The sequence below is a fragment of the Bombus flavifrons genome, chromosome 5 (assembly GCF_040668555.2).
Source record: "Bombus flavifrons isolate JBK064 chromosome 5, iyBomFlav1_principal, whole genome shotgun sequence".
Lineage (NCBI taxonomy): Eukaryota > Metazoa > Arthropoda > Insecta > Hymenoptera > Apidae > Bombus > Bombus flavifrons.
Window position 1 is genome coordinate 9,889,687 of NC_138446.1, and position 26,454 is coordinate 9,916,140.

At 29.3% G+C, this 26,454-nt stretch overlaps 6 protein-coding genes across 19 annotated transcripts; 3 read left to right on the forward strand and 3 right to left on the reverse strand.

Annotated features, from left to right (window-relative positions):
* Window positions 1-126: 126 nt before the first annotated feature.
* On the forward strand, window positions 127-1,997 carry LOC138179740 (lys-63-specific deubiquitinase BRCC36). Of its 2 annotated transcripts, none has more exons than XM_069112832.1 (7): window positions 127-223; window positions 638-805; window positions 892-1,096; window positions 1,182-1,270; window positions 1,339-1,440; window positions 1,598-1,700; window positions 1,777-1,997. In XM_069112832.1, the coding sequence occupies exons 2-7, from the start codon at window positions 692-694 to the stop codon at window positions 1,917-1,919; spliced, it is 756 nt and encodes a 251-aa protein (XP_068968933.1). In that variant the 5' UTR covers window positions 127-223; window positions 638-691; the 3' UTR covers window positions 1,920-1,997. The 2 variants fall into 2 exon arrangements, with proteins under 2 accessions (XP_068968933.1, XP_068968932.1); XM_069112831.1 differs by having other exon boundaries at window positions 142-510.
* Window positions 1,998-2,181: 184 nt separating this feature from the next.
* ksr (kinase suppressor of ras) lies at window positions 2,182-7,465 on the reverse strand. The gene is made up of 16 exons (XM_069112830.1): window positions 7,107-7,465; window positions 6,420-6,563; window positions 6,180-6,327; window positions 5,812-6,075; window positions 5,596-5,749; window positions 5,334-5,512; window positions 4,997-5,260; window positions 4,775-4,914; window positions 4,269-4,392; window positions 3,998-4,209; window positions 3,741-3,917; window positions 3,195-3,380; window positions 2,979-3,112; window positions 2,769-2,906; window positions 2,570-2,699; window positions 2,182-2,452 (listed from the first exon to the last, which is right to left on the reverse strand). The coding sequence occupies exons 1-16, from the start codon at window positions 7,257-7,259 to the stop codon at window positions 2,300-2,302; spliced, it is 2,700 nt and encodes an 899-aa protein (XP_068968931.1). The 5' UTR covers window positions 7,260-7,465; the 3' UTR covers window positions 2,182-2,299.
* Window positions 7,466-9,306: 1,841 nt separating this feature from the next.
* Window positions 9,307-15,087, forward strand: LOC138180376 (ankyrin repeat domain-containing protein 13D). Of its 5 annotated transcripts, XM_069114177.1 has the most exons (15): window positions 9,307-9,600; window positions 10,065-10,234; window positions 10,347-10,482; window positions 10,559-10,683; window positions 11,017-11,062; window positions 11,136-11,279; window positions 11,422-11,493; window positions 11,906-12,086; window positions 12,171-12,396; window positions 12,473-12,601; window positions 12,678-12,828; window positions 12,910-13,071; window positions 13,162-13,262; window positions 13,346-13,434; window positions 13,850-15,087. In XM_069114177.1, the coding sequence occupies exons 2-15, from the start codon at window positions 10,211-10,213 to the stop codon at window positions 14,085-14,087; spliced, it is 1,824 nt and encodes a 607-aa protein (XP_068970278.1). In that variant the 5' UTR covers window positions 9,307-9,600; window positions 10,065-10,210; the 3' UTR covers window positions 14,088-15,087. The 5 variants fall into 5 exon arrangements, with proteins under 5 accessions (XP_068970278.1, XP_068970275.1, XP_068970274.1 ...); XM_069114174.1 differs by lacking the exon at window positions 10,065-10,234 and having other exon boundaries at window positions 13,165-13,262; XM_069114173.1 differs by lacking the exon at window positions 10,065-10,234 and having other exon boundaries at window positions 9,308-9,600.
* Window positions 15,088-15,235: 148 nt separating this feature from the next.
* mip40 (Myb-interacting protein 40) lies at window positions 15,236-17,060 on the reverse strand. The gene is made up of 7 exons (XM_069114189.1): window positions 16,892-17,060; window positions 16,716-16,794; window positions 16,474-16,612; window positions 16,191-16,406; window positions 15,752-15,935; window positions 15,498-15,646; window positions 15,236-15,375 (listed from the first exon to the last, which is right to left on the reverse strand). The coding sequence occupies exons 2-7, from the start codon at window positions 16,792-16,794 to the stop codon at window positions 15,354-15,356; spliced, it is 789 nt and encodes a 262-aa protein (XP_068970290.1). The 5' UTR covers window positions 16,892-17,060; the 3' UTR covers window positions 15,236-15,353.
* On the forward strand, window positions 17,060-20,438 carry LOC138180379 (multiple inositol polyphosphate phosphatase 1). 5 transcript variants are annotated; one of them, XM_069114180.1, is made up of 9 exons: window positions 17,060-17,183; window positions 17,661-17,851; window positions 17,957-18,267; window positions 18,340-18,465; window positions 18,535-18,679; window positions 18,759-18,859; window positions 18,923-19,032; window positions 19,110-19,304; window positions 19,381-20,438. In XM_069114180.1, the coding sequence occupies exons 2-9, from the start codon at window positions 17,683-17,685 to the stop codon at window positions 19,547-19,549; spliced, it is 1,326 nt and encodes a 441-aa protein (XP_068970281.1). In that variant the 5' UTR covers window positions 17,060-17,183; window positions 17,661-17,682; the 3' UTR covers window positions 19,550-20,438. The 5 variants fall into 5 exon arrangements, with proteins under 5 accessions (XP_068970281.1, XP_068970283.1, XP_068970282.1 ...); XM_069114182.1 differs by lacking the exon at window positions 17,060-17,183 and adding an exon at window positions 17,239-17,255; XM_069114181.1 differs by lacking the exon at window positions 17,060-17,183 and adding an exon at window positions 17,300-17,548.
* Window positions 20,439-21,694: 1,256 nt separating this feature from the next.
* On the reverse strand, window positions 21,695-26,005 carry LOC138179850 (venom acid phosphatase Acph-1). 5 transcript variants are annotated; one of them, XM_069113027.1, is made up of 9 exons: window positions 25,861-26,001; window positions 24,861-25,127; window positions 24,585-24,738; window positions 24,059-24,257; window positions 23,663-23,838; window positions 23,328-23,574; window positions 22,553-22,679; window positions 22,205-22,407; window positions 21,695-21,978 (listed from the first exon to the last, which is right to left on the reverse strand). In XM_069113027.1, exons 4-9 carry the CDS (start codon window positions 24,245-24,247, stop codon window positions 21,838-21,840), a joined length of 1,083 nt encoding a protein of 360 aa, XP_068969128.1. In that variant the 5' UTR covers window positions 24,248-24,257; window positions 24,585-24,738; window positions 24,861-25,127; window positions 25,861-26,001; the 3' UTR covers window positions 21,695-21,837. The 5 variants fall into 5 exon arrangements, with proteins under 5 accessions (XP_068969128.1, XP_068969132.1, XP_068969127.1 ...); XM_069113031.1 differs by lacking the exon at window positions 24,585-24,738 and having other exon boundaries at window positions 24,059-24,251; XM_069113026.1 differs by lacking the exon at window positions 24,585-24,738 and having other exon boundaries at window positions 25,861-26,000.
* Between the last annotated feature and the right edge of the window lie 449 nt (window positions 26,006-26,454).

The window sequence follows — 26,454 nt, forward strand, 5'->3', positions numbered from 1 at the left end:
TACTTTCAGTTTAGCAAATTTCATCGATTTTAAAATATACATATGTATATGATGTATACTTCCACATGGTATACATGCATATTTACTTTTCATATGTCAGATTATATTTGTTGGAAAAGAAACGTCGTTTAACGCCACCTACCTTGGCTGTCACATTTTCCAAATGCGAAAGGGGATTCCACTTAGAGTAATAAGTGCACATCGATGCATAATTAGTGACAAAGTTTAGTTTGAACATTTTAATATTTCACGAAATATAATTTGCATAATAATATATAAAAGTTTAAAAAATACGAGAATTTAAACAATATTGTTATTTCCGTTCCGAAGATTTGCATAAATATATATATGCGTGTAATTCGTATGCAAACTTTAGTGATTTTCAATATTAATAAAACAATAATTATTTCATAAATTTGTTAAAAGGAATAATTGAAAGTATAAACATCGGAGTAACAATATGAATGATAATTGGTTTTAAGTTTGTTTTTATTTTAAATAGTATTAAAGGTTACTTTTTCTTCTTTTCTGTTTATAAAGTTTATATTTTTAAGTATAAAAGAATGATTATACTATTTACCTTTGGTTACTAATATAAAAGTTAATCTTTCAAATCTAATGTTTAATATGATTACAGGTTCTCCATTTATAAGAAACATTGAGAATAATAATTAAGTTTAAGATTTGCACAATGTCTGCATTTACATTGTCAAAAGTAGAATTACAGACTGACGTATACATGGTATGCTTACAACATGCCCTATCGACAGAAAGCTTTGAAGTAATGGGTCTATTAATGGGGGATGTATGTTCATGAGTATATATATTATTTTATATAATTTGTTATATATGTAAAAAAATATATATTGCTTCATTAATAATTCATGTTAGACAGTACGTGATGTTGCAAAAATCGTAGCTGTCATTATTTTGCGACGTCTGGACAAGAAGAAAGACAGGGTAGAAATTTCAGCTGAACAATTGTTGAAAGCTGTTACTGAAGCAGAACGCTTAAGTGAAGAATTGAAACGTCCTGTGCGTGTTCTTGGATGGTATCATTCTCATCCTCACATCACAGTTTATCCATCGCATCTTGGTCAGTACAGAAATTATTTTATATTGTTATGAGAACAGATTATAATTACAAAAGAATCATTTTCATGTAACAAATACTTTCCTAGATATTAGAACTCAAACAAATTACCAAACAATGGATCATGGTTTTGTGGGTTTAATATTTTCAGTATTTTCAGAGAGTAAAGAAACTAAGGTAAACAATAAATAAATAATCTTAATGCTGTGTTACATTTTCAGTTTGTTAAATAAAATATTTTTTAGGAACAAGAGATTTCTTTAATTTGTTTCCAATCTCATAATGAGAAAGTAATAGAGATTCCATTAGAAATTGTTCATACACCAATATCAAATACATGTTTAAAAGTAAGTTTTCAAATAATACGGATTTGGTTACTTTTGATCTACAAGTAAATTTCAATTATAATTTAATTTTTATATATTTTTCAGACGAATACAGATTTGGTTATTTCTAATTTATAAGTAAATTTCAATTATAATTTAATCTTTATATATTTTTTAGACAATGACAGATTTGCTAAAACTTTTGGTACAAGAAGAAGATGAGATGGCAGAAACATTTAAAGATCATCAGGATATTCTTGCCAACATATACAATAATGCTGGTTAGTTTATTTATTTTATAGTATGAAGAAGTTCTATTTGTTATAAAGAGAAAATTAATTGAGTTATTAATTACAGTGAGAACTCGAACATTGGTTCACATAACAGATATAATTACTAAGCCTTTGGTGCTAATGTTTAAGAAAAGGATAGCTTTAAATAAATTACGCGCTGCGTATCTTCGAAGGCAACTACAAGAACTACAAAAAATGTGTAACTGATGAAAGTTTTTGTTGTGGTTAAAAACAATGTTTCTCAATCTTTCTGTGTGTTATAATATACCATATAAGTACATTAAATTCAGTATTTTTTTTTATTTTATAACAATGAATTCCCGCTTAATTTTCGTAATATTTATTGTTATGAAAGATGAAACGATGTTTTGTATACAAACTGTGATGTTACTTAAGAAATAAAATATCATTAATTTTTTCTCATGCTTATTTTAATGACGTTTGTTAGCCTAAATGAGAGGTAAACGAATGAATCTTTCAGTGATTATTTTTATTTTACCTTTCACGAACAAAGATCTGGCAATACTTGCACAGTTCTATATTTACACTACGAGAACAACAGTGTATTTAAATAGACTTAAATGTATTCAAAACACGGATTCTGCAGAACGAGAAAGATGTATAGGGTGAGAAGGACTACGTGCTAACCTTTTGCGAGGCAGCTTTTCCAAAGTAGTTAACAATTTTGCAAAATCGGGCCGACTTTCTGCATGATATGACCAGCAAAGCATTAGGATGTCCTATGAAATATATAAATAAATCAATAAGAAATAAGAAAAAGACTTATGAATTTTCAGGGAAGCTTGAAAATAAATTAATTAGAATTTTATAAAGTAATATTTGAATATACTTTGTACCTTTACATCACGCGAAGCTTGCAAATTAGCTAAGGTTTGCTTCATTCCTTTACCAACTTGCCAAATGATAGCTTCTGGAGGTTGTCCTTTAAATGGCCATTCTCCGCATAAAAGCTCATACCACACGGTCCTATAGTAATTTTTTAATGAAACGGATAATATTTTTAAATTGCAGTTTATGTCATCTTTTTGCACTAACCCAAATGCATAAACGTCGGTAGCTTCTGTAAAGGGTAATTCTTCCTGATCCCAATTCTGTTGCGGTCTCAATCGTCGAACAATTTCAGGAGCTAAATAACATAACCAGCCAGGTGGTATACTCAATGCATTTCCTTTTCTGTTTATCAAAAAAAAATCGATAAATATAAAATCACATTTCACGCTATATAAAACTAAGTAAAAAACTTACCTGTTTACATAACAAAGTTTCGTAACGCTGAACAAACCGAAATCTGTAATTACAACTTTTCCGTTTTCTAAAAATATGTTTTTACTTTTGAGATCTTTATGAATTATACCACGAGCATGAAGATATCCCATTCCCTAAATAATGAAGGACATATTAAAGATTATTAAAGTAATTAAACTTTTATACTAAAAAATTCATATAATATTCTTTATGTACCTGAGAAATCTGTTGAGCGATGATAGTGGTTTTGTTCATATTAAATTTATCTTTACGTAAATGAATGTGAGTGTAAAGAGTCATGCCTTTGCTCATACTAGTCACTATCGCCAAGCGCGGAGGCTTCATGCAAGCTCCCATAAATAAAACTAGATTTTCGTGTCTAGTTTTTCGGAATGTAGCCACCTATAATTTCAATAATGCATATCAATTAATTCCTATAGGTAGTATTAAAATAATTCTATATTAAAATATAATTTCATAATAGATTTTTCAATATTTATGTTTACGAGTATTTGTACAATGAAACCATTTGTACATAGAACAAAAATTTAATTAGAGATAATAGGTCATTATATCTTTAATCACATACTACGATTAATCAATCAGTTCATGTTATATATAAGCAAATACATAAGCGTTAGAGTAAGCCGTCTTTCTCGAAAAAAAACCTTATATGAAATTTTACAATTAGCGGAACTACACTATACCATATTAGTAGAAGCATTCGAATTATAATATTTTTTTATTATGACATTTATTTACCTCCAATTTGAATGCTTCCAGTGTTTTGTCATCGTGTAAATAGTAGTCCATATTTAAAACTTTAATTGCAACATTACCATGCCAATAGCCCCTGTACACTGTACCAAATCTTCCAATACCTATAGGTTCCCCAATTTTTAATTCATCATAAGGAATGTCCCATTCTCGCATAGATAACTGTAATAAAAATCATCAATTCTCAGTCCAAATTGATTTAGAATATAATAATATTGCAAAAATATATTGGCATTACATACACTATTCTGTCGTGGCCAACGACTATCTCCTGGTTCTCCATCCGAGACTTGAGAATCTTGCGAATCAACTCTAACCGGTGTTCGCTCGGAATCCGTGCTAACACTACCAGATCCAGAAACACTCACAGTTCTTTCACTATCACTTGACATGGTTGTACCTTCGAGTCGATGAGTCTCTAATGTAACACCTCCTTTCTCATTGAGCACAACATCTACAAGTAAGGTATCATAAATTTGCCATCTATTGCAATGAATATTATGAAGTAATTACCTGGAAAATGAAACTGTTGTTTGGCAGGTGCCTGTGGGGTTTGGCTAGTATTGGCAGGTAGCAAAGCTGGACTAGAAGGCGTTGAGCTGTTACAGCTCGAGGTATTTGAACTAGAATCCGCGCCCTAAAAAAAAAGAAAGAAAAAAATTAAAATTATATCATTAACCTCTTAACCTACAATATCGTGTGAGAGACGTAGTACGCTGATCGGGCCAAACATAAACAACACGTGTGAAAGGTGGTACGTCGACGTTATTGATTTATTATTCATTTCAAGATATATTTACTATCTTGTTCAATGATCAATTGATAGTAATTATTTATCAAACATCTTGCAAAAAAAAATTAGTTGTACCTTACACATGTATTTACATATTAAAAGACTTGTGGGATTTGCACAACTTCAAAAGCTCAGCTAAACCGTGAAATGGACGTGTGACCGACCTTGTTGTTGTTTATGGCACGCGATATTGGAACTTAAATCGTAATGCAAGGGGTTAACATACCTGAAAAGGTATATTCATAGAAGAATGTGGATGCGATCGTTTTCGATCCCTTCGATTTAAAGAGCTCAATAAATTTGAATTATGATGATTGGGAGATGTTATACCAGGCTTGCTTAATATTGGAGAAACATTTACCATACCTAAAAATAAAAATTTACAAAACATCCTCAAAAGGAATTTGTAAGAAACGATAAAATTAAATTGAAAAAGATATATATATACCGTCGCCTTGTACGGTTCTTTTAAACTCGTCAAAGAGTTCCTGAGGTAGGCCACAAGAAGGTGGTACTTTGGATTCGCAATCTCGATGACATTTGTATTTACATTCTTTGCATTTCAAACCTGTGCCTATAAACATCTGCTTATCGCAGTAGTCGCAGGTTGTCATCATTTTAAACGTTTTGGTAAAGCGGTGGGCAATTATATGGCCCATTCCCCGGGTTACAGTCGGAGTACGCGGTGACTTTGGCACTTGGAGACTTGTTACTACCATAAATAAAAACAATTTCTAATATTCATTTAACAACATAAAATTTCTAAAATGGAGGATTATATTTACCTGTTCCCTTAAAACTGTTATCATCACTTTCAGCACTAGAATAAGGTGGTGACTTAACAGGACTATTACTATTTAGCAAGAGACTTTCCCCTGTAATGTCTGCATTACTACTGCAAGATCCTGATTCTGTAGGCAAACGATTTCTTCTCCCGACAGAACCAACAGAATCATTTCCACAACTGTGAAGATAATACAAGAGTACTTAATATAACTTTCCTTTGAAAAAGGAAAAGGACCACGTTACTAAAAATGTAATTATTACCTTGAAGCTGTATCTCCATTTTCAAGACGGTTTGCTAATTGTGATTCATGAGACTTTGACTTAGTTAAAGGAAACACTTCTGGTTGTGATATTGTATTCTGTAAACCTATTTGATGTTTTTTGCAAGGAGGTGGAGTTGTTGGAAATTTAATTCCTGTTTGGAAAAAAGAACATTTTTTACAACTGTATAAATTAGAAAAAATAAGAAACACTTACCACGTCCTGGCCTTTGTAAAAGAGGTGTGGAAGGAGGACTAGTTGAAGATAAAGATGTAACGGAAGAAGCTTGTGCTAATATATCACTGTTAAGATTGTTGTTATTATTATGATATGGAATGCTGTCTTCTGAAGGAACAGAGCACCTTGTCGTACGTGATCTTGCTGGCCTAGGAGATGCTCCAGTACGTAAATGAGGTCTATCCCAAGAATCCCAATATAAATTCATATCACTGTTATCCATATCTCCTTTTAGGAGAACATCTAAATAAAGTGTTATATGAAATATGTTATATAAAATATATGTATATATCTCAATATATATTTATAATAATAATTTTATTAAATATAATCAAATAAATCATTACCCATATATCGACGAAGATTGTGCAATGCTCTACACAGTCTACGTAATTCTTCCTCATGTTTAATAGTAGTTTCTCCCAACATAGTACCTAACTCATGCTCAGATTTTTCTTGAAGAGCTTCAAGTGAGTTAGCTTTAGAACAAATCATCTAAAATTTGTTAATGATGTAGAAATGAAAAAAAATCTCAATAACTATTTAAATAAAAATAAGAATCTCATGTGTTAAAAATTTATTTGTACCTGAATAGATTCTTGAGTAAGACCCACTACTCTTAACCATTGCTGCAAGGATGGATATTGTTTCATCTCTGCAGGCAATGATTCTTCTAAAGCCAATCTGGCTTTGGTTACAAGTTGCTTTGAATATAATTTGATAAGTTTTCCCTAAAACATATTACATTCATATAAATAACAAAAAACAAATAAAAGAACATACAATTTGCATCTCCTTTAATAGTAAATTAAATAACTTCATTACAATTTTGGTTTAATTTTATGATTACCAAAAATGCTTCTTGATCATTGATTTTTAAGTCATGAACTATTTAAAAGTCCTTCTTATTATAGAGTGGTTAAAAGATTGATTTAAAAAAAATCAGACAAATCTTTTCAACAACTCGAAAGACATCCTACTCTAAAATATATAAAGCACAATTCCTTAATTTGTATTGAAATCATTACCAGTAAAGAATACATAGTAAAAAAATGTAGCAGAAGATTATTTTCAAAGGGAAAAAGCTTTAGAAATATTCATTATGATAAATCGTCAGCAGACACATAAATATAAATTTCGAGACGATAAAGAAATATATTTGCAACTTGTTGACAATCAGAAAGCAACCCTTCGCGAGGTCAAGGCAACCGTGCTGAATGTAATAAAGGATAAATTAGGGAAGGATCGAAAGGATCGCGCACTCTTCAAGATACCTCGAGCGTTCGAATTTCCTGTTGAGTCAGTTCTGCGCTGGTGGAACATTGAGTCCTCAAGCCTTCAAGTCGTTCAGCGGAGATGTCAATCATGGATTGAACGACATCTAAGGCTCGACGAATTTCTTGCTCCGCATCTTCACCGTCCGCCATCCCGCGCCACGATGACGGCCCCGATGTTTCGTTGAACGGGAGGCCGATTTCCTATTTCACAGGCATAATTTCGTTTCGCACGAGGCTCCTATCAGTCGCGGATTTATTACTGACTCTCCGTGTAACCAAACCACTTATCAACATTGACAACCATCTTGGCCGCCTATCGGTGACGTCAATCGGTGCCCGACAATCCGGGATCTCAGTGCTCAGTGCGTTCATTCGAGCGACATCCAAGCATTCCTAAAGTCGCTTTTCTCGATCGCACAGGGTGTCACAAAATATGTGGAGGATTATTTATAGGATGGGTTTTAGATATCAAAACGATAAAAAAACATAGAACAAGAAATGAAGGTTGTTCTTTGAGTTATAAAGAATTCTACATAGATACATTATGTTAAAAATATAAAATACTTATCTCTCTATCTCATTTACATACTTGATATCTTTTACTCTAAGACTGCTTCTTGATCTTTTGTCTACCACGGATTCCCTTTAAATAATCTTTTGTTGCTATGCATACCCAAGATTTAACTAAAAATTTTAATCCATAATGTGTTTGACATATGTATATTTGAAACATTCAATCAATTGCTCATTAACAAGATTTAGATTTAAAGAAGAGAGGTTTATTATAAATAAATACACATCCTATTAAATATTTTTTATTCGGATAATAAAATAATAACTTGCGTGTGTGAGGACTTCGCGGGCTTTGCGGCACCAGAGAGTCCATGGATCACAAGTTAAATTTCCGAACTGAAATAAATGACGACATAGGATAAGTATGGATAGAATTTTGGCTGTTATATTAGAGTGAAATTATAATACTACTATAATTGAAGGCTACAAGGGAAGGGCATAATATATCACATTTTTTATTTTTACAAGAGGACAGTTTTAATATTCAATATGTTGTCGATTCCATATAACTAAAATTATCCTTTTATTTGACTTTGAAATTCTTTATAATTTTAAAAATATTGCTTGTTGTGATATTAAAACATTGGTAGTTCTAACAATTATTTTTCGTCCTTTTTAATAAAATTTCGTCAACTTATAAACTATTTTTAAAAGACCCATTTCTATCTTTGAATTCCACTTGCAATGTCATGTTAAAATACTTTTTATACCAAACGTACTATAACTAAAATACATTTTAAAAATGCGTAATAAACCTAAGAAGTTTTGTATAAAATCACGACGATTATTGCTATATATTTGTAATATATATAGGTATCAATACATAATTATAAAATGTTATAGATAACTATAACTATTAATCAACTATCAATATTTTTAAAACATATTTAAGAATAGTGAAATAGCAAGAGCACATATTTAATTTCTAAATTTTAAATAAGCAGAGAAATAGGTTTGGCTGTACGGAGATATAAATATTTTATTTCCAATAAAAGATGAAAGTTGCAAATTATTATATTTCTTCTCTATAGTCTTCATTTATTATTTATTGTACATACAAAATGTTCTCTGTGCCATCGTGTGAACCTGATTACGTATCTAGCGATATCGATACTTAAGGCAGGCGTGAATTTTGAAATCATCTATTAGGTTGTCCGAAAAGTGTCTTTCTTTTACAAACACGTCTTTTACAACAACGCATCTTTATACAAACATGAAACCTAATCTGTCGAACGTTGTGATCTTTATTTTGATAGAACAAAATGGATCATACGTAATTCGATAAAATAATATAAAACGAAAAATGTTGTGCATCCATTATTTCCTTATAAAACGAAAGAAACTTTTCGGTCCACCTAATATATACGCGTGCAATGGAGTTGTATCTTAGATTCATTCTGTTTTTTTCCTTTTTTATATTTATTACGATATGTGTAATATGTGTATAAAAACAGAACGATATATGTTTCAATGAATAAAAGATACATCGAATTCATTTGAAGCACAGGTAAAGAAGAATTAAGGCTGTAATAGCGTAGAGTTGAAGTGCATTGGTTTAGGAACGTTAAGTCTGATAACGTCATATATGTATAAGCGCCACTTGCAACATTTCTTTCGTTGACTTTGATGCATTCAATATGATATTCAAGGTTTCTTATCTAGCTATTTTGTTCGGTCAATGAATGATCAAAATTTAGTCGTTGCTTATTCGTTTCGGTGTCATGTATTTGTTAGACGAAATTTTATGTTGTTCATTCAAGTCGTGGAACTTATAATAATTGTTGGTGTTGTATGTTATCGTTAACAAAACTTCAGAGAAATGGTGAATATAGACACGATACAAAAAAATTATCCGCTCCATTGGCTCGTGTGGAATAATAATTATGTAGAACTCGAAGAAGAATTATCTACAAAGCTGGTTGGTAAAATGATAAAAAATAGAAAGAAAAAAGGGAACTGTCATTTGGTCATTAATCGTGTTTAATCGTATCTGTGATTGAACAGATACTGACAAGAACGACACGCAAAGCAACTATATTCATCAATTGTTTTCTTCTTTTTATAAAACATCTATAAAATGTATACATGACAGATGACAGTTTTTATTTCATGTTAGATATTAGGGTACTTGTTTCGTAGCTGTCAAAAAATAAAAAATATATATAAATATGATAAAAATAGCTTTATTGATATTAAAAATTATAAAGAAATTGTTTTTTGTACATATGTGTGTCATTTAGATTATAAAATACAATATATACATACATATAAATTTTATTTTTCTGTTAATTATATTTTATTGCATCAGATGGTTAATTTTGAAATTATTGACATTGTTTACATATTATGATATTGATTTAAGATCATTTGATACACTGACAGAGAGGCTGCTGAGTGAAACCTTGTATGAGTTAGAAACCCTAAATGTTCAATGACTTGTAACTTCTGATGCTATGTGTTCAATATACCAATGATTTGATAAACCTTAATAAAACTACTGTGATAGTTATTAATGTTGACAGCACTTAATGTCACTTAATATTTATCCATATGTATGTATTTCTTAAAATTCAGATCATATATTTAAAATAGCTTAATAATATATTTATGAAATGTCTTAAATTGTTATATATTAATAAAGTAATAATATGATATTTTTTATAGCATGATATTGAAAAGCTTGATAACAGAGGAAGAACACCATTGATGTTAGCCGTGACTTTAAGTCATATGGAGTCTGTCGGAGTATTGTTGCAACATGAAGCTAATGTTAATACAGAGAACACTCAAGGATGGAATGGTAATAAACATATAATTGTATCTATTAAATTACCAAATTAATCAGTATTCAAGTTTTAATCTTATTATTTTTGCAGTGGTTCAGGAGGCAGTTGGTACAGGAAATCCTGAGTTAATACAAATGGTGCTAGCACATAGAGATTATCAAAGATATTGTAATCGGGTAGCTGGTATTCCAGAATTACTTCATAAACTTAAACAAGTAAGCTTATTAAATCATGTATTTATTAGCCATGCAGAATGCTTGAAAAGTTTGTGAGCATTTGAAGATCTTATTCAGCATTTGTAGTAACAATTTATTAATTATTTCCATGAGACGAATTCTTATGAAAAAGAAAGAATATTTTCTCTCATATGTGCATAAATAATAAATTTTGTCATATTCAGAAACAGTCACAAACGTTCACAAACACATATACATGCATGTTATGTGCTTTCTATCAACCATTCAAGAAGCTTATAAGTATTTGTCAATCATTCTCATGGCTGATGGAAATCTTGATTTGGTTAAACTGAAATTGAATAATATTTTTAGGCTCCTGACTTTTATGTAGAAATGAAATGGGAGTTTACTAGTTGGGGTAATTATAAATTACATAATTTTTGTATTGTTTTTGATTAGAAACATTAAACTAATAATTTATTTATTATTAGTTCCCCTTGCCTCTAGAATATGTCCTAGTGACACATACAAGGTATACAAACAGGGCAGCAATGTAAGAATCGATACAACTTTATTAGGGTTTGATCATACAAAGTGGCAACGTGGAAATCGTAGTTACATCTTCAAAGGACAAAGTGAGTATTTGAATGTGGTTCTTTGCATGAACACATTAACATTCCTTAAGTTTATTTTAATCGTCAGGTTCTTTTTGTATGTTTTCTTTTATATTAATAGTAGAGTCTTATTTGTTCTATAATTGTATATATTAAATGCAAGCTGCATCACATGTACCTGTGGCAATTAGATGTGAACGGAGTTATGTGTTCAGTATGGTGGGACGAGAGTCAGGTGACAGAATTACTTTTAAAATTAATGTGGTGTGCAGAATGGTAGAGAATATTGTAAAACACTTCTGTGAAGTAGAAAAGTTTTCTTATCTACATATTTATTTATTTCTATTTCTATTTATTACTATTTTCTTGCAATTTTATTACTTTTGAAAAGTTGATATAATAAGTTGAAATTCTAGATGGTAAGTGCAATCTAGACATTGTAACAAAAGTAATTACTACTAATATATTCTATATCTTTCTAAGTAGTTAAATATACTTAAATAAAAAAGAAATATTTGAAATGAACTAGTGTTGACGTAATTAGTTGTAGAAAATTACAAACTTAAATAGAACAATGTGAGAATTTTATTTCGATAAATCTTTCTTAAAATATGTCTTTTCAGTAATAAAAAAATTTATTTATGCAGACGATGGAGCAACAATGATGGAGGTAGATCACAAAACAAGAAAAGTATATGTTGAGCATATTAAACTCGTAGATATTGACGATATGCAATTGATGGAACCCTCTGAAGAAGGTGTTTTAACCCGGCTTACAAATCCGATTGTTACTACTTATATAGATACGGATAAAATTAGCTTTGAACGGTAATTATTTTCCTTTATTATTGCTATTTTATTAGTGTTACTACATTCACGTGTTTTCATTAACAATTATTTATGTTCAACTAGCAATAAAGCTGGTTTGTGGGGATGGCGCTCTGATAAAAGTGAAATAGTTAATGGACATGAGTGTAAAGTGTTTAGTGCATGTAATGTAGAATTAATAACGAAAACTCGATTAGAACATTTATCTGATCCTGATAAGGCACGAGCTCGTGCTCCTCGTACACCTCTTCAGTCGTTTCTTGGCATGGCGGAACAACAGCAGGAAAACAGTAATAGCGCAACTACTAGTGTAATTTTCTTTTTTTAAACTTATGTGAATTTAAAATTATGTGATCATAATAAAATTAATTTATTATTCGTTTTAGGAAGAATATAACAATGTCGGAAATCCTTCTAATATAACAGCTGAGGAATATTTTGACCCAGACGTTGATTTAAATGGAAGAGATATAGGTAGACCAAAAGAAGTTAATACAAAAATTCAGAAATTTAAGGTATTACAATAAAACATTATACATACTAAGCTAATATCTGTATATATAGTAAATATGATTAAATATGAAATTGCAGGCAACTTTATGGCTTAGTGAACAGTATCCACTAAGTCTTCAAGAACAGATTATGCCAATCGTCGATCTAATGGCAATATCTAGTTCACACTTTGCAAAATTAAGGGATTTTATCCAAATGCAATTACCAGCTGGATTTCCTGTTAAAATCGGTAAGCTTCAAATTTATTTATTTTTTTTTTAAGTTAATTGGTATTATTTGATAAATGATGAAATTATTCTCTTTTTTGTAGAAATTCCTTTGTTTCATATATTAAATGCAAGGATAACGTTTGGAAATATTTTTGGCATGGATCAAGAAGTGCCTCATGTAGGACATTTAGAAGAAACTAACAGAATGACCTGTTTAGTTGATGATATTTGTTTTGAAGCACCAGTGGGATATGTAAAACTAGGTAAATTTAATATTTATGTAAATTAGATATTAAAGGAAGATATCGAATATGCATTTTATCTACGATTATATTATGTAATTATCTACTTAGCAGGTGCTGAAGTTCGGACGCAATTTATGGAAGAAGAAGACGATCTTTTACAGTTTGCTATACAACAAAGTTTGTTGGAAGTTGGTAGTGAACGCGATGAGGTACAGATGTCTAAAGCTTCTTATATTTCTCCAAAAAGATTTATATTGAAATAAATTCTAATAATGTAACTCAATTTATTAAGGTTGATATATGGGAAGCCTTACGAGCGCAGAAACCATCACGGCCCACAACGCCCAATATGACAACTGAAGAAGAAAGGCAATTACAAAGGTATGAAAATACGTCATCTATAGGAATGCATATGCCATTTCAGATATTTCGCTTTTATTGTAAAAGTTCTAAACATTTTATTTTGCATGTGTTCTTATGCAACAATTCAAATTCAGAAAGGTGGGTGATGGATTGCTATCAGTATTAGATGTATAATAAATATTTAAATTGACAATAAAAAAATTAACAACAAAATATATATATAAATATTTTTGCAGAAAATTCAAGGAATTGCAGCAAATGTTAGAGAAAAATACAATTAATCTTGGTGTTCTATCTTTTGTACATGTTAACAATATTATAATAAATTTTGTTTAATGCAATAATATCATTAATATTACGTATAATAATATAATATTCTTAGGAAATTTGTTTAATAAGTCATTGTAAATCTTCAACTTCATTTTTAATGCAGAGCGATTCAGGCAAGTCTGGCACTGTGTCAAGACAGTACTGCTGGGTGTGCGAGCGGTCGGAGTAACTTGGATAAAACAAGTGACATAGAAAATGCTGACTCGCTCGAAGACACGGCGGAACAATTAAGACTGGCATTAAGACTTTCGGAACTACAACAATTGGAAGAAGAACAACGTCGATTGTTAGAAGAAGAAACGTTTCGACAAGTGCTTGAGTTATCTCTTACAGACAAGTGAACGTGCAATACTTATTAAAAAATTTGATCAAATTATACTTCCACAACTATGTGAAATCTTCCAGCTGCGCAAGCATCATGTGGCTGTCATGCGCGAAATCATTTCCTACAGTTCACAAAACACATTAAATAAGTAATCCAGTTGTTTACAACAGACATTTGTTATTATAATATATATATATATATATATATAGATATATAGTTACAGTATACATAACTATATATACATATACACATATATGTATATATATAGTTACGAATACAAGTCAAATGGTGGAGATAATATAACATTAACTATGAAAGTAAATGATTTAAATTATGTTATTTATTTCTTAGCTACATTTTATATGAGTGAAAAGATTGAGTAGTATGGAGGAACATGGTATATACGAGTATATATATATACTCAGAAGTCTTGAAAATTACAATTGCTCTAATAGAAAGGTCGGAATATTCTCGGATATCCAATTAATATTTATTCAAATAACATCAAATAAATAGGGATAAAATCTCGTTGAAAGTACGTACTGTAAGTTACGACTGTCAATATTTCGAATAAAAAGCTTGTAATTCTCAAGCCTTCAACGGTTATTCGGTTTGTCCTTTCTCCTAGTCTCTATAGACTCAAATCTTCAAAAACTTTTAGCATCAAAATCTAGGGATATATGTATCGGATTAATATTTTAATTAATATTCTATATAATAATCTACTAAAAAACTGCCTCTTAATGTTCGGGCAATTCCAAGTTCCTTTTTATACCCGTGATAATACAATTGTAAGTAGCGTTTCGATTAATTGAGAATAGTACCACTGTAATGAAAGTATATTATTTATTCTTTATAGTTTATTCATTGTAGACGAGTAATTTCGTTGAAAAGTTTAGTACAAATCAAATGTATGAAATAAAAAACAAAAACAGAATTATTACTTAACTTGTTGTCAGTATACCAACAGTTTATCGAGAAACAAACAAATTGTACTACATATCATTATTCTGTAAAAATTTTTATTCCAAAAATGAATTATTGCTTGTCATAACATTTCTTTCATAGATGAATTCATTTGTCTTAACAAAATATAGTTACAACACATTAATTATATTGTAATAAAAAGGTATATTTCTACAAGCAGTATATAGCACGTATAATTATGTGTATAAAATAAAACGTGTGTAGAAAAATACGAAAAAAGATATTTATATGACACTAAAACTAAAATTATATTTATTACCAATGGGTGATAGTAATCAATCTACCAGATAATGGGTTACTCAAATTCTGATTGTGCCCTGAAATAGAAATAATGTTTTTATAATAAAATTACCTTTCACAGTATAAAATATAATCTGAACGATATTTTTATATAATTCCATTTTTTTGCCTACGTAATTCCAAATTTTTTAATATGTACCTCTTAAATATAGTATTTAATATATTTGCACCTTGCGTAAAACGCAGTTCATTCTTATGTGCTTGTTGATGCCATTTTTTGCGCACAGCGTTCCAATGTACTCTATGTTCTCTCAACAACATTTCTCGTGATTTTAGGGTTTGTCCGTCCTATAATGTATCATGTATAAGAAGTATTTATATTACACTGTAAGTAGTGATTATGATATCATATTAGATCGATAAACATAAGATTCATCAAAGTAGATATCTCACATAATCTAAAATCAATTCTTCTTTTTCTCTAGATATTGGTGAAGGTATACGATTTCTTGGTATAGCTTCTTCACAAGGTAGTGGAGGTGGCAAGTAATAAACATCACGAACTTCTCCATTACTATCCAATATATTATTACTTATATTCACTTCATTCACTATTTCTGGACTTGGACTGCGTACTCTGAACATAAAAACAATATAAAAATCATCTTTCTTTAATATTATTTTTTAGAGTTCAAAATATATGTAATAAACCAATTAAATGGTTCCTTCTATGATATTTTATGAATAATGTTAATTATAATATGTTAAAGTTAATATCTATGAAACTATAATAGAAATAAACAAATATTAGAAAATTATTATATATGGAAATCAAAATAGATGAATAATAATTGGAAATTTACAGCTTTACGACTGTTTTTTATTTACTCACTTTGGTACAAGATTAGGATTTCTTGGTTGATTTGCCATCCATGCTCTACATATGGGGTAAAGTGGTGTATCTTCTTGAAACTGAGCTAAATCAACACTTCTATCAAATAATTTCATTACGTAAGTATGATGAAATGCAGTATCCATTTGCACTTGTCTACGGCGTCTAACTTTACGTGGTTGTTGAAAACCCATTGATTTTGATCTGTACATATCACTGTAAATAAAAATATATTATTTAATTATAAGAAAAAGAAACATTTATACATACTGAAAGAAATTACATTTTTTTCATTGAATGTTTATAATCTTGGGCAGAACTTTCTTCACTTGAATCTGCTGATGATCCTGTATCACTATGCTGCAGTAATTCTCTCAGAGCACCTTTTAAACGATCTCTTGCAACAAGTACATCATTATCTCCTAGAGCAAAATATATTTTAATATCAATTATTTCACACACTGAATTATAATATTCTACTACTTATTACTACAAAAATTAGGTATAAATAATATTCTCTATTACCTAATTCATCTTTTATTTCTATCTTCACACGACCAGGTATTGGTACAGGTGGTGGTTGAATATTTCTCTTTTTCCCCATCTAAATCATAAAATGATTAGCATTCATTATGTCATATAAACATTTACAATAGTCTTATCAATTTCTAAAACTCCATAATAATGTATTACAAACATACCTTCCACAAAGGAGTTTAATTCATTTGAGCATTGAATTATACAAATTACAATTTTCTTTTAGAAACAAAATTGTACGTAACTATTATTGCGAAAAAGAGATATGATGAATCAATGTTAAGTATTTATTAATAAATGTTGTAATATTGGGTATTCGAAAATATAAGGTTAGGATATAAACCCTAACATGATTTTATAATATTTCGACATAAACGAAAATGAAATAATTTTCAATTATACTTTTGTTTTATTTTTAATCTTTTCAAATAAAAGCTACGTTATGTTAGTTGGATAGTAAGTAATTATTGTAGGAACACAAATCAAATATAGAAGCATCTCTGTATGTAGTCTCCAGTAGTTGTAAAAGTTACGGGTTTGTTCGCTATAGCATAGTTTACTACTGAATTATTCAATTTTTAATATTTTTATTGGTCCGTATTAACTTTTATATTTTTAGAATTCGATCATGATGAATGTTACATTTTTTATTTTTACATGAATTATTAATTTAGTTGGTTATATACGTTTTTGTAACAAAATCTAAATTTTTCAAAATTGTAGCTTGGCTAGTTGTATTGAATTATATTTTATTAAGTGCTAAAAATTTTGTAATTTTAATTGAATTTACTGATTTAAAAGTTATTGAAGTACATATGTGTGTATGTGCATATTAGAAAATTGTGCAATATAAAATTGTGCATTTTTGATAGTTTCATATCAAACAATGTTTCAATAATGTCTTAAATTAAATACTAATTTTGTATGTTGCAGGTAGTCAGAAATTAATAAAGAGATGCGACTATTAAATGCTCAAGTATTTTTAATTATTAATGCAATAAGTGCAACATTTATCTTCGCACACAATTGCCTTTTGGACAATAGAGATTATAAATGTAGAATAGGAACTAAAACACCATATAGATTTATATCAAACCATGATGATTCTCCTCTTGAATACCCAGGTTTCAACCCAGCATTTAATTCAATACAATAATTCAATATATAAAAGATTAAAGTATTCTTTATCTTACTATTCAATACCAAAAAAGAATTTTTATTAATCACAGGTTGTATTTCAAGAAAAATATGGTTAATTTTAAGACATGGTACAAGATATCCTGGTAAAAAGTATATACCATCCATGATTGAAAAACTGCCAAAGTTACAAAAGATTATCCTAGATAACTATAAAGAGAATGAATCAGAATTTACAGATGAAGATATAGACTTATTTAAAGAGTGGAAAATTACTTTTAACGAAGATGATATTATGAAATTAGCAGAAGAAGGAGAAAATGAAATGATCGATATTGGAGAAAGATATCAATCCAGATTTCCCACTCTTATGCCAGAGATTTATGATAATCAAACTTATAGAGTAAAAATATAGAATGTATAATATTAATACATATTTTTATTATATTTATTAAATAAAAATATGAATTTTTAGTTTAAGTACACTGCCACTCAACGCACAGAGGAAAGTGCTAAGAACTTTGCTACTGGTTTATTTGGAAGACACAGTAGTTATCGAGTTCAGTATCCAGAAGCAGAACACAAGGATCCTGTGTTAAGAGTAATTTTCAACTATATAATTCAATAATAATATCTTCTGTTATTTGATCATTTTGTTTTAAGTTTCTAGTTTTATAAACGTTGTCAACGTTGGCGTACTGAAGTGGACAAAAATCCGGATTCGCGAATAGAAAAAGAAAAATTCTTGAAGAGCAATGTTTATAAGAAAATGTTAGAAAACGTTTCTAGACGTATTGGTTATCAGGTTGATCACGGTATGCAGTATACATGGAAACTAATTATGAAACACGAAACTAAGAAGAAAAATGTATCAAAATAAAATTTACGTTTTAGAAATTGTACATTTGATGTACGTGATGTGTGGATTTGAAACTGCATGGCACAAAAACTCTGAGTCACCATGGTGTAGAATATTTTCGCTAGACGAGTTCAAAGTAAAATTTTAAAGTCTAATTATTTGTTAAATTATTATGCTAAATCAATTGATATTTTTCTAGGTACTCGAATTTGCAGATGATTTGGAATATTATTGGAATGATGGATATGGTTACAAATTATCTTATGAGCAAGCTTGCCCAGCTTTAAGAGATGTTTTTAACTTTTTTATGTAAGAATACATCATTTTCTTAGAAAATTTACTTACATCGAATATTATGTTATTAAAATCTTGTTCTTAATTTATAGGGCAGATGAAGGACTGGTAGTATCGGTGTATTTTAGTCATTCAGGAACCATTTTGAAACTATTAGCTCTATTAGGAATCGCTAAGGAAGATCAACATTTAACGCATGATTTATTTTGGTTATATGCGGAGAACAGAGCCTGGAGAACTGGGGTTATCGATACTTTCGCATCTAATATCGCATTCGTTTTATACAAGTATATTTATTTATATATTTTATATGTAATCTAACTATAATAATCCAATATAATAATGGTTTTCTTTTTATTTTAGTTGTTCTGGAGGTCCCAGTATTCTTTTCATGCATCAGGAAAGACCATTACATCTACCAGGTTGTCCTATGAATGTGCCATGTCCACTGTCTACAATGAAAGCACTTTACCCTGACCAAGAAGAGGAATGTCAGTTCGAAACTTTGTGTTCAATGGAGGAATCATCATAAGGATGATGCAGGACCATGACAGACATATATATTTGCAGTTTATTATACTTAAAAAAAAAAAAAAATGAAATGAATCGAACGTTCCATTTTAATATGACATGATATATGACATGTATGTACCGACCTGAAATATCGACCTCGTAAAAGATCAGAGTGTTTGAATTATATACAATTCAATCATCGAAAGGGATAAAAATGGGCTACACGACATCGCGCCATTGGCTATGAAATTACAAATTACAAACAAAAATTATTTTGAGGAATAAAACCATTTAGTTATAAAACAGCATCACTTAATCAGCAAAATTTAGACTGCACCGCAGAGAGCATAATACTTAGCTTGATATGATATATCAAAGACTAATTGTTTGATATAAAAAGAATGTAAAAATTATCTTTTAGAAGACTACGTTAATTACGAGATCCCTTCATAAACAACTCAATATTATAAATAAATCTTGGCATTTAAGCTGTTAAGAAGAATATGGAATATTGACTCTACTTGCTCGCGTAGAGAGAGATATTTCCTAAGTTGCGGAATATTTATCTTTGTCCAGTGATATTTTACAAGGGAGTTTTATATTAGTAGTTTTACTAGCAGCACTTCGTGTCAAAGATACTTGTTTAACTTAGAATGGCAGAAAGAAAATGAAGTTACTAACACTTTATTCATAATTTTGTGTCATTATAAAGATCCGCATTCGTTCAATTTTGGAGTCATTAAATCAAATTCGCGAAGTTCGTATATAGACATCCTTGCGCAGGCGTATAAGAAGAAGACGGCCGATCAGCAGGACCGAGTTAAAATTTTTGAGGCCTGGGATTATTGACCCAGAAGTGACCTCTTTCATACAAAAAATGGAGGAGGGTGTTAAAAAAATGTTAAAAAACGTTTATTTTTTAATAAGTTAGATTAACAATTTTTTAATATAAATTTTTAATACAGTTTTTTTTAATATTTTCTCAAGACAAGTCACTCGTTAAATACAATGCATTTTTCTTAAATAACGAGGCCTGTGGAATAAATCTTATACATTCGCTCAAGTCTGTTTTAGTTTGTAATACAAGATTATGCTAAAATATTACTCTAATTTATTTACTATTTTAATTATTCATATTATTTTATTTAATAAATAAAAAGCATTATATCCACTATACTTAATTATAGCAATATATAGTAAACTGATGAAGATAGCAAACTTTAAAAACTCCTTATGATTATCTATTCTAATACTGTTATAGTTCGTTGACTGAAATAAACTTCCCGGCATATAATATTTTAATCTGTGAGCGGGTTTAAAACAAATGAAAAGCCGTTCTCAGCTAAGCGGGAGTCAGTTGGGCGAAGTTTTGGCGCAGAATATCATTTTTATTGTGAAAAATCGTGGCTTCAAGATATATCTTTCGTAGTGCGTGTTTTCAACTATATAGTATTTGTGTTACTATTTTATTATCTTTTATCGATTATCATTAGGTTCATTTAACTAATACGTTCTTATTTAGTACTTTGCTAGATATTGTTGTAACAAAGTGCTATAGTTTTTCGAACTTCCTGTGTTCTTTTGTCGTCAATCGTATATTTTAGTGTTAGTGTTACCAACAGCTTACATTATAAGTTTTTGAAACAGAATTTGAGTTTGATTATTGCTTCATTTAGACACAACTGGTTCAGTTTTATGCAAGTATTCGTTTATATATACGTTTATATTGTTTTTTTTTATTTATATCGTTAAGTATCCGATTAAATATGTAACATGTTGCGTATTCGCAATTTCAAAACATTTGAAGTAAACCATGGACATAGAAATTAATTATAAACAGAAGATAAGTGGCCGACGGTCGGAAAGCAATACTATATACGCTGTTACAGGCACATAAGTACAATTATAGGTAGAATTCATTGTTATCGGGAGTTTTTCGCGAATATTTCGGAACTAAGCGAGTATAGCTTTTATATGTATAAGAAAAGGTTGATCAAAATGTTGAGTTTTACAATATATCCAAAAATCATCGAAACCGAAGTTTAGACAGTCTTTCTACAGTTTTACCTTGTTATTTTATAATCGAAGGAGACACATTTGAGCAACAAGATTTATAGGTAGTCTAAGTTTCGGATTTTAATAAGCAGTTGCAGTACATATGACATGTTTTTAATAAACACTGTTTTAATATTACACATTTATTATTGAATTTATATGAGTAAATAGTAGAATATTATAGAAATCATTTTATCAATCCATTTAACATTGGTTTATTACTATCCATATTTATATTAATACTTTACTTTTTTATTTCTGTCCACATATTTCTTCCAGATTTGTCGGTATTATAGGCATTACAAATTTTTTGAACTTATCCAATGGACACATTTTGTCATCACAATTAGGGAATTTGAGTAATTGAATATTTTCCTTGTTTCTATAAAGCATCTGTGAATAAAGATTATAATCGTGTATGTAGAAAAATTATAAACAATATTAGTAAACGTGAAAGTTTCAAAATTTAAATGTTGAAATTTTCCGTAATATACATTTTTATATTAAATTGTATCTTTATTTTCCGATTTCAAAATTAATACTCTGTAGAGACATATTTTATAGAAAGATAATTTTTTAATAACAATTTGCATATATACATGCGTAATCATATTGTTACCTGAATATAATATTCGTTATCCTCTTCATGTAATTCAAATATCAGAGTACTACCATAGTAAGGAATTTCGTTTTCAAAATTGTCTAGTGCTGCAAGTATGTAAGCAATATTTAGATCATGTGCCGCATACATAAATGCTTTTCGTGTATCACTCTTATTTAAATGATCATCAACATGATTTAACCATTCGCGAATCCACATTCCTGTCAAGTAGAATTTATTTTAATTATATAAGACAAATTAATATTATAATAGATATTAAATATAGATATATGGGTAAAATAATTTTTATTCTGACGCGAACATAAGAAGAATAAAAAATTTAAAGTTATAAGATTTAATATTTACCAGCTAATAATTGCTTCATTTGTGGAGTACGAGTCCGAATGTAAATATCGTTTACGGCTAACTCATCTAGCTTTCCATGTGGAAAAACAGATTTTGTCCATTCGGGTAATTTTAAACCAATATCTTTCTAAATGAATATTTTAAGTATTCAAAAATATATCTATCACCTTTGACAACCAAACTCACTTTATTTATATAATTATTTATTAATCTTTAGATATATATTATATATGATTGAAAATGTTTAGTATATTAATACTATAAAAATAAATATGCAGCCGAAAATAAAAATAAATGGGCAGGTAGTAGAAATGGGTACTAATAAAGTTTCATTAAGTACAAATTGTTTACATAAAAATGTAAATATGTATTAATTTCCATTATTTTCTAGATACTCTATACGTGTATGCTATAAGAATAAGTAAACTGCAGATTTTTGTGCATTTATGGAAAATGTAAAGATATTAAAATGCATAGGATACACATAATCTGTAAAGGTATACCAAATATTCAAAGTACAACATTTGTTATAATATTTAGTGGTAAAAAACAAATATTTACTGAGGTATTATTTTTGTTTAGTATTATTCATAAAAATAACAATAAATAGCGCAGTCCAATGATAAATAAAATTTGTGTTGTATAATATTAGTACTAATTCGAGTAAATCTTACTAATACCTATTTTCACTTCCTGTTACTTATTTTTATCTTCGATTGTATATTTATTTTAAACATCTAGCTCGTAATAGTTGCTATGAAAAGATATTATTTACCTGTGCGTACAAGAATTGACGTAAGTTGAACGTTCTAGATTGTGTGATATCACCACCTGTATGTTCAGATAAATACCTATAAACATCTTTATTCTCTTTTTGAAATTGCACTACAGCCTCATCTGTTTTCTCCACGTTATTTCTCCATGTATAGAAATTTGTTAAAAATTGCCCATTATACAGGCAATCGCTCGAATTCAGCGGTGTCCATACAGGTATCGGTTGCCAATTTAAATTAGAATCCCACCTATAAAGCTTATTATTTTAGATCAAATTACCGTATAATTGTATTAGAAGTTAATTGTTTATCAAGCAACTAAAATTTTATTTAGGACCTTTGTTCTTTATACGGAGGATATAATCCAGCTGCTACTAGTTGTCCACTCATTACAACTCTCTCTACCTCATCGGCACGGAACCAAATATCTTTTGAAGTGTAAATTCGTCCTAAAAATTGGTCGTATCTTTCACGAAAATATTGACCAAGTTTGTACAAGGACAGTTTACCAACCTGATATATAAATTAATATTTTTGTATCATCAAAATCATTTATTATTAAAATGAATTGATTTATTATTGACATTAATCATTTTGTATCATCAAGCATCATTGACATTTAATTTATCTTCTATTGGATGTGCAAAATTTGAAGGAATTGGAATTTTAACACGTGCAAATTCATAAATATTTCACAGTTTTTATGACGATAGTTATACAAGAAGTAACATACGTTTGTTAAACCTCCTCGTCCGGCTGGTTCATAAGTGTAGTTAACGTAAGGATCGTTCGGATAGTACTTGATATTCGATGGCATTCTGTTTCCATGTCTAAATATCGTTTGTATGAGCTTCAGCTCGGCCCAAGATGCTTGACAATAAAGGAGGCAAATGATGATCCTTGAGATCCATTTAATATTCATGTTTCTGGAACTAATTGAAAAATGCTCAATACTTTGGTGAACAAATTTTTTTAATTTAAGGTAACATCATTATACATATTTATTATCATGACGTTGCCTTAATTTATTGCATGAGTTTTATGATGCTTTATTTCAGGGAGGCATGTTGTAGAACTCGTTATAAACTTAATTGTAAAGTTACAATATTTCAATGGAATTTAGTAGCAATAACATAGATCATTGAACTTTTTAAGCGCTATTTTCACTAGATATTTACATGCTTTGAAACTTTTTTGACAAATTGATAAAACCTGATACTTTTATAGTATTCACATAACAGACCATATTGTAACCTTACCGAATCTCGTTGACTGTAATTCTATTTTAGTGAACTCGCTCGTTCATACTACGAAATTTCATTGGTGTGTCACATAAATTATCATTGAAGATAGTCTATCGATAAAATCAATATTATCGGTTAATTCATATTCTACTGTTTTTTTTTCTTATGGCTATAGAATAAAATATTTCCACGATCATAACGATTATGAGTATTTTATTTACCGTATTATTTACCACGAGATAATTTGCCAGAAAGTTCGATTGAAAAATTTAAAGAAATTAATAAATATACCTAGAAGAGTATTGTACACTGTAACACTCTATTGGCTTTTAGGAAATATTTTCGCCTTAGTCTTGTTCACTTTTTTAACTTATATTTACGTAACACTTGATTGCTTTTTAGGAAATACTTCCGCCTTATTTCTGTCTACTTGATTTATATACTTCTTCCAATTTATGTTTTATGCATAGCACGTGTCAATAGACCGAACGGATATAATCTGGTTCTGCAACATCGTTCTGATTATTTAAATTTCGATGGCGTCCGAGGTATTTGGTTCTAAAACATTTAGAAAGTACGGATACGTTATAGGTCACTAGTTCTTAAAACTTTGAATTTATTATTATACAATCCTCAAAAGTTTTATTACTCGTTTATTTTATCACCTCAGAAAGACTACGTAGGTTTAATAAATTTTGAATAATTTTGTAGTTTCCGTAGACATAAACAAAATGTTAACTTACTTAATCTCGTAAATAATATAATATTTGAATCGATATCGCAGACACAATATATATATATATGTATGTTATATTTATTAGATATTCGTAAACAATAAAAAAAAAGTATTGTTATCTGTAGACAATGTCATTTTTCTGTAGCTTGCTAACGTCAAACATTCAAATGAAGAAACTATTTGAAACACTTTGAAAAGCTATTGATAATATATTTAAGGAAGAATAAGTTTCTAAGAGAATGACAATAAAACTATTTTCCATCCTTTTTCTAATGGTAACGATAATTTCCTTCTATATGAATAATCACAGAAACAATATGAGAATGTACTATCATTCATTTATTTTAGAGAGATTAACTTTATTTATACTTATGAACGAACGTTTTCTTTCCAGTAATTTCATTGTGTTCCATTCTTCGTATGTAATTTTTTATATATATTTCACAGCAAGCATAAAGAAAAATTGTGCAAATACGGAGAAATCTATTATTTACTAATCGTATTAAAAGTGCAATGAGAAAAACTTGAGAATTTTCGCTTGAATTTTTTACTCACTTGTGTATTATGTTGACACGTTGAAGAAACAGGAACAGAAATAACTAAGTTTACATACACAACAGATAATAATTTTCTGAACTGTACTTTTTATACAATACCTTTAGTATTGACTCTTGCAATAATCTCAGAGTCAAGGCTTTAAAAATAAGCTAACGGATTACAATAGTTTCAGATAAAACACGGTATGTGCGAATGTCAATGCAGACTGAAACTGGCATGAATGAAGATGATATGAAAATTGTTTTAAATTGTTAGTACCGGGAACCGCGAGAATTCATATGTAGAAATTCTCTCATAAATTCACAGTGACGCATAGATCTTTTTCGCGTGTGTCACTACTAGACAAAGAAATTAAGTTATGTAAGATTTCTTAAATCAATAACATATTTCCTAACGTTATTAGTTCTCACGAATAGAACTATATAATCGCACAGATACTTCAACCTCTGGTTTCCTTCTTATCGAGCTGACAATATATTAAAGGAGAAACGTAGCAACATACGAATAGGGAAAGAAAGAAAAAGAATATTGTGAGCTATAAAAGTAGAAAGGATTTTTCAATGTTATACTGATTCTTAAATTGTTCATATT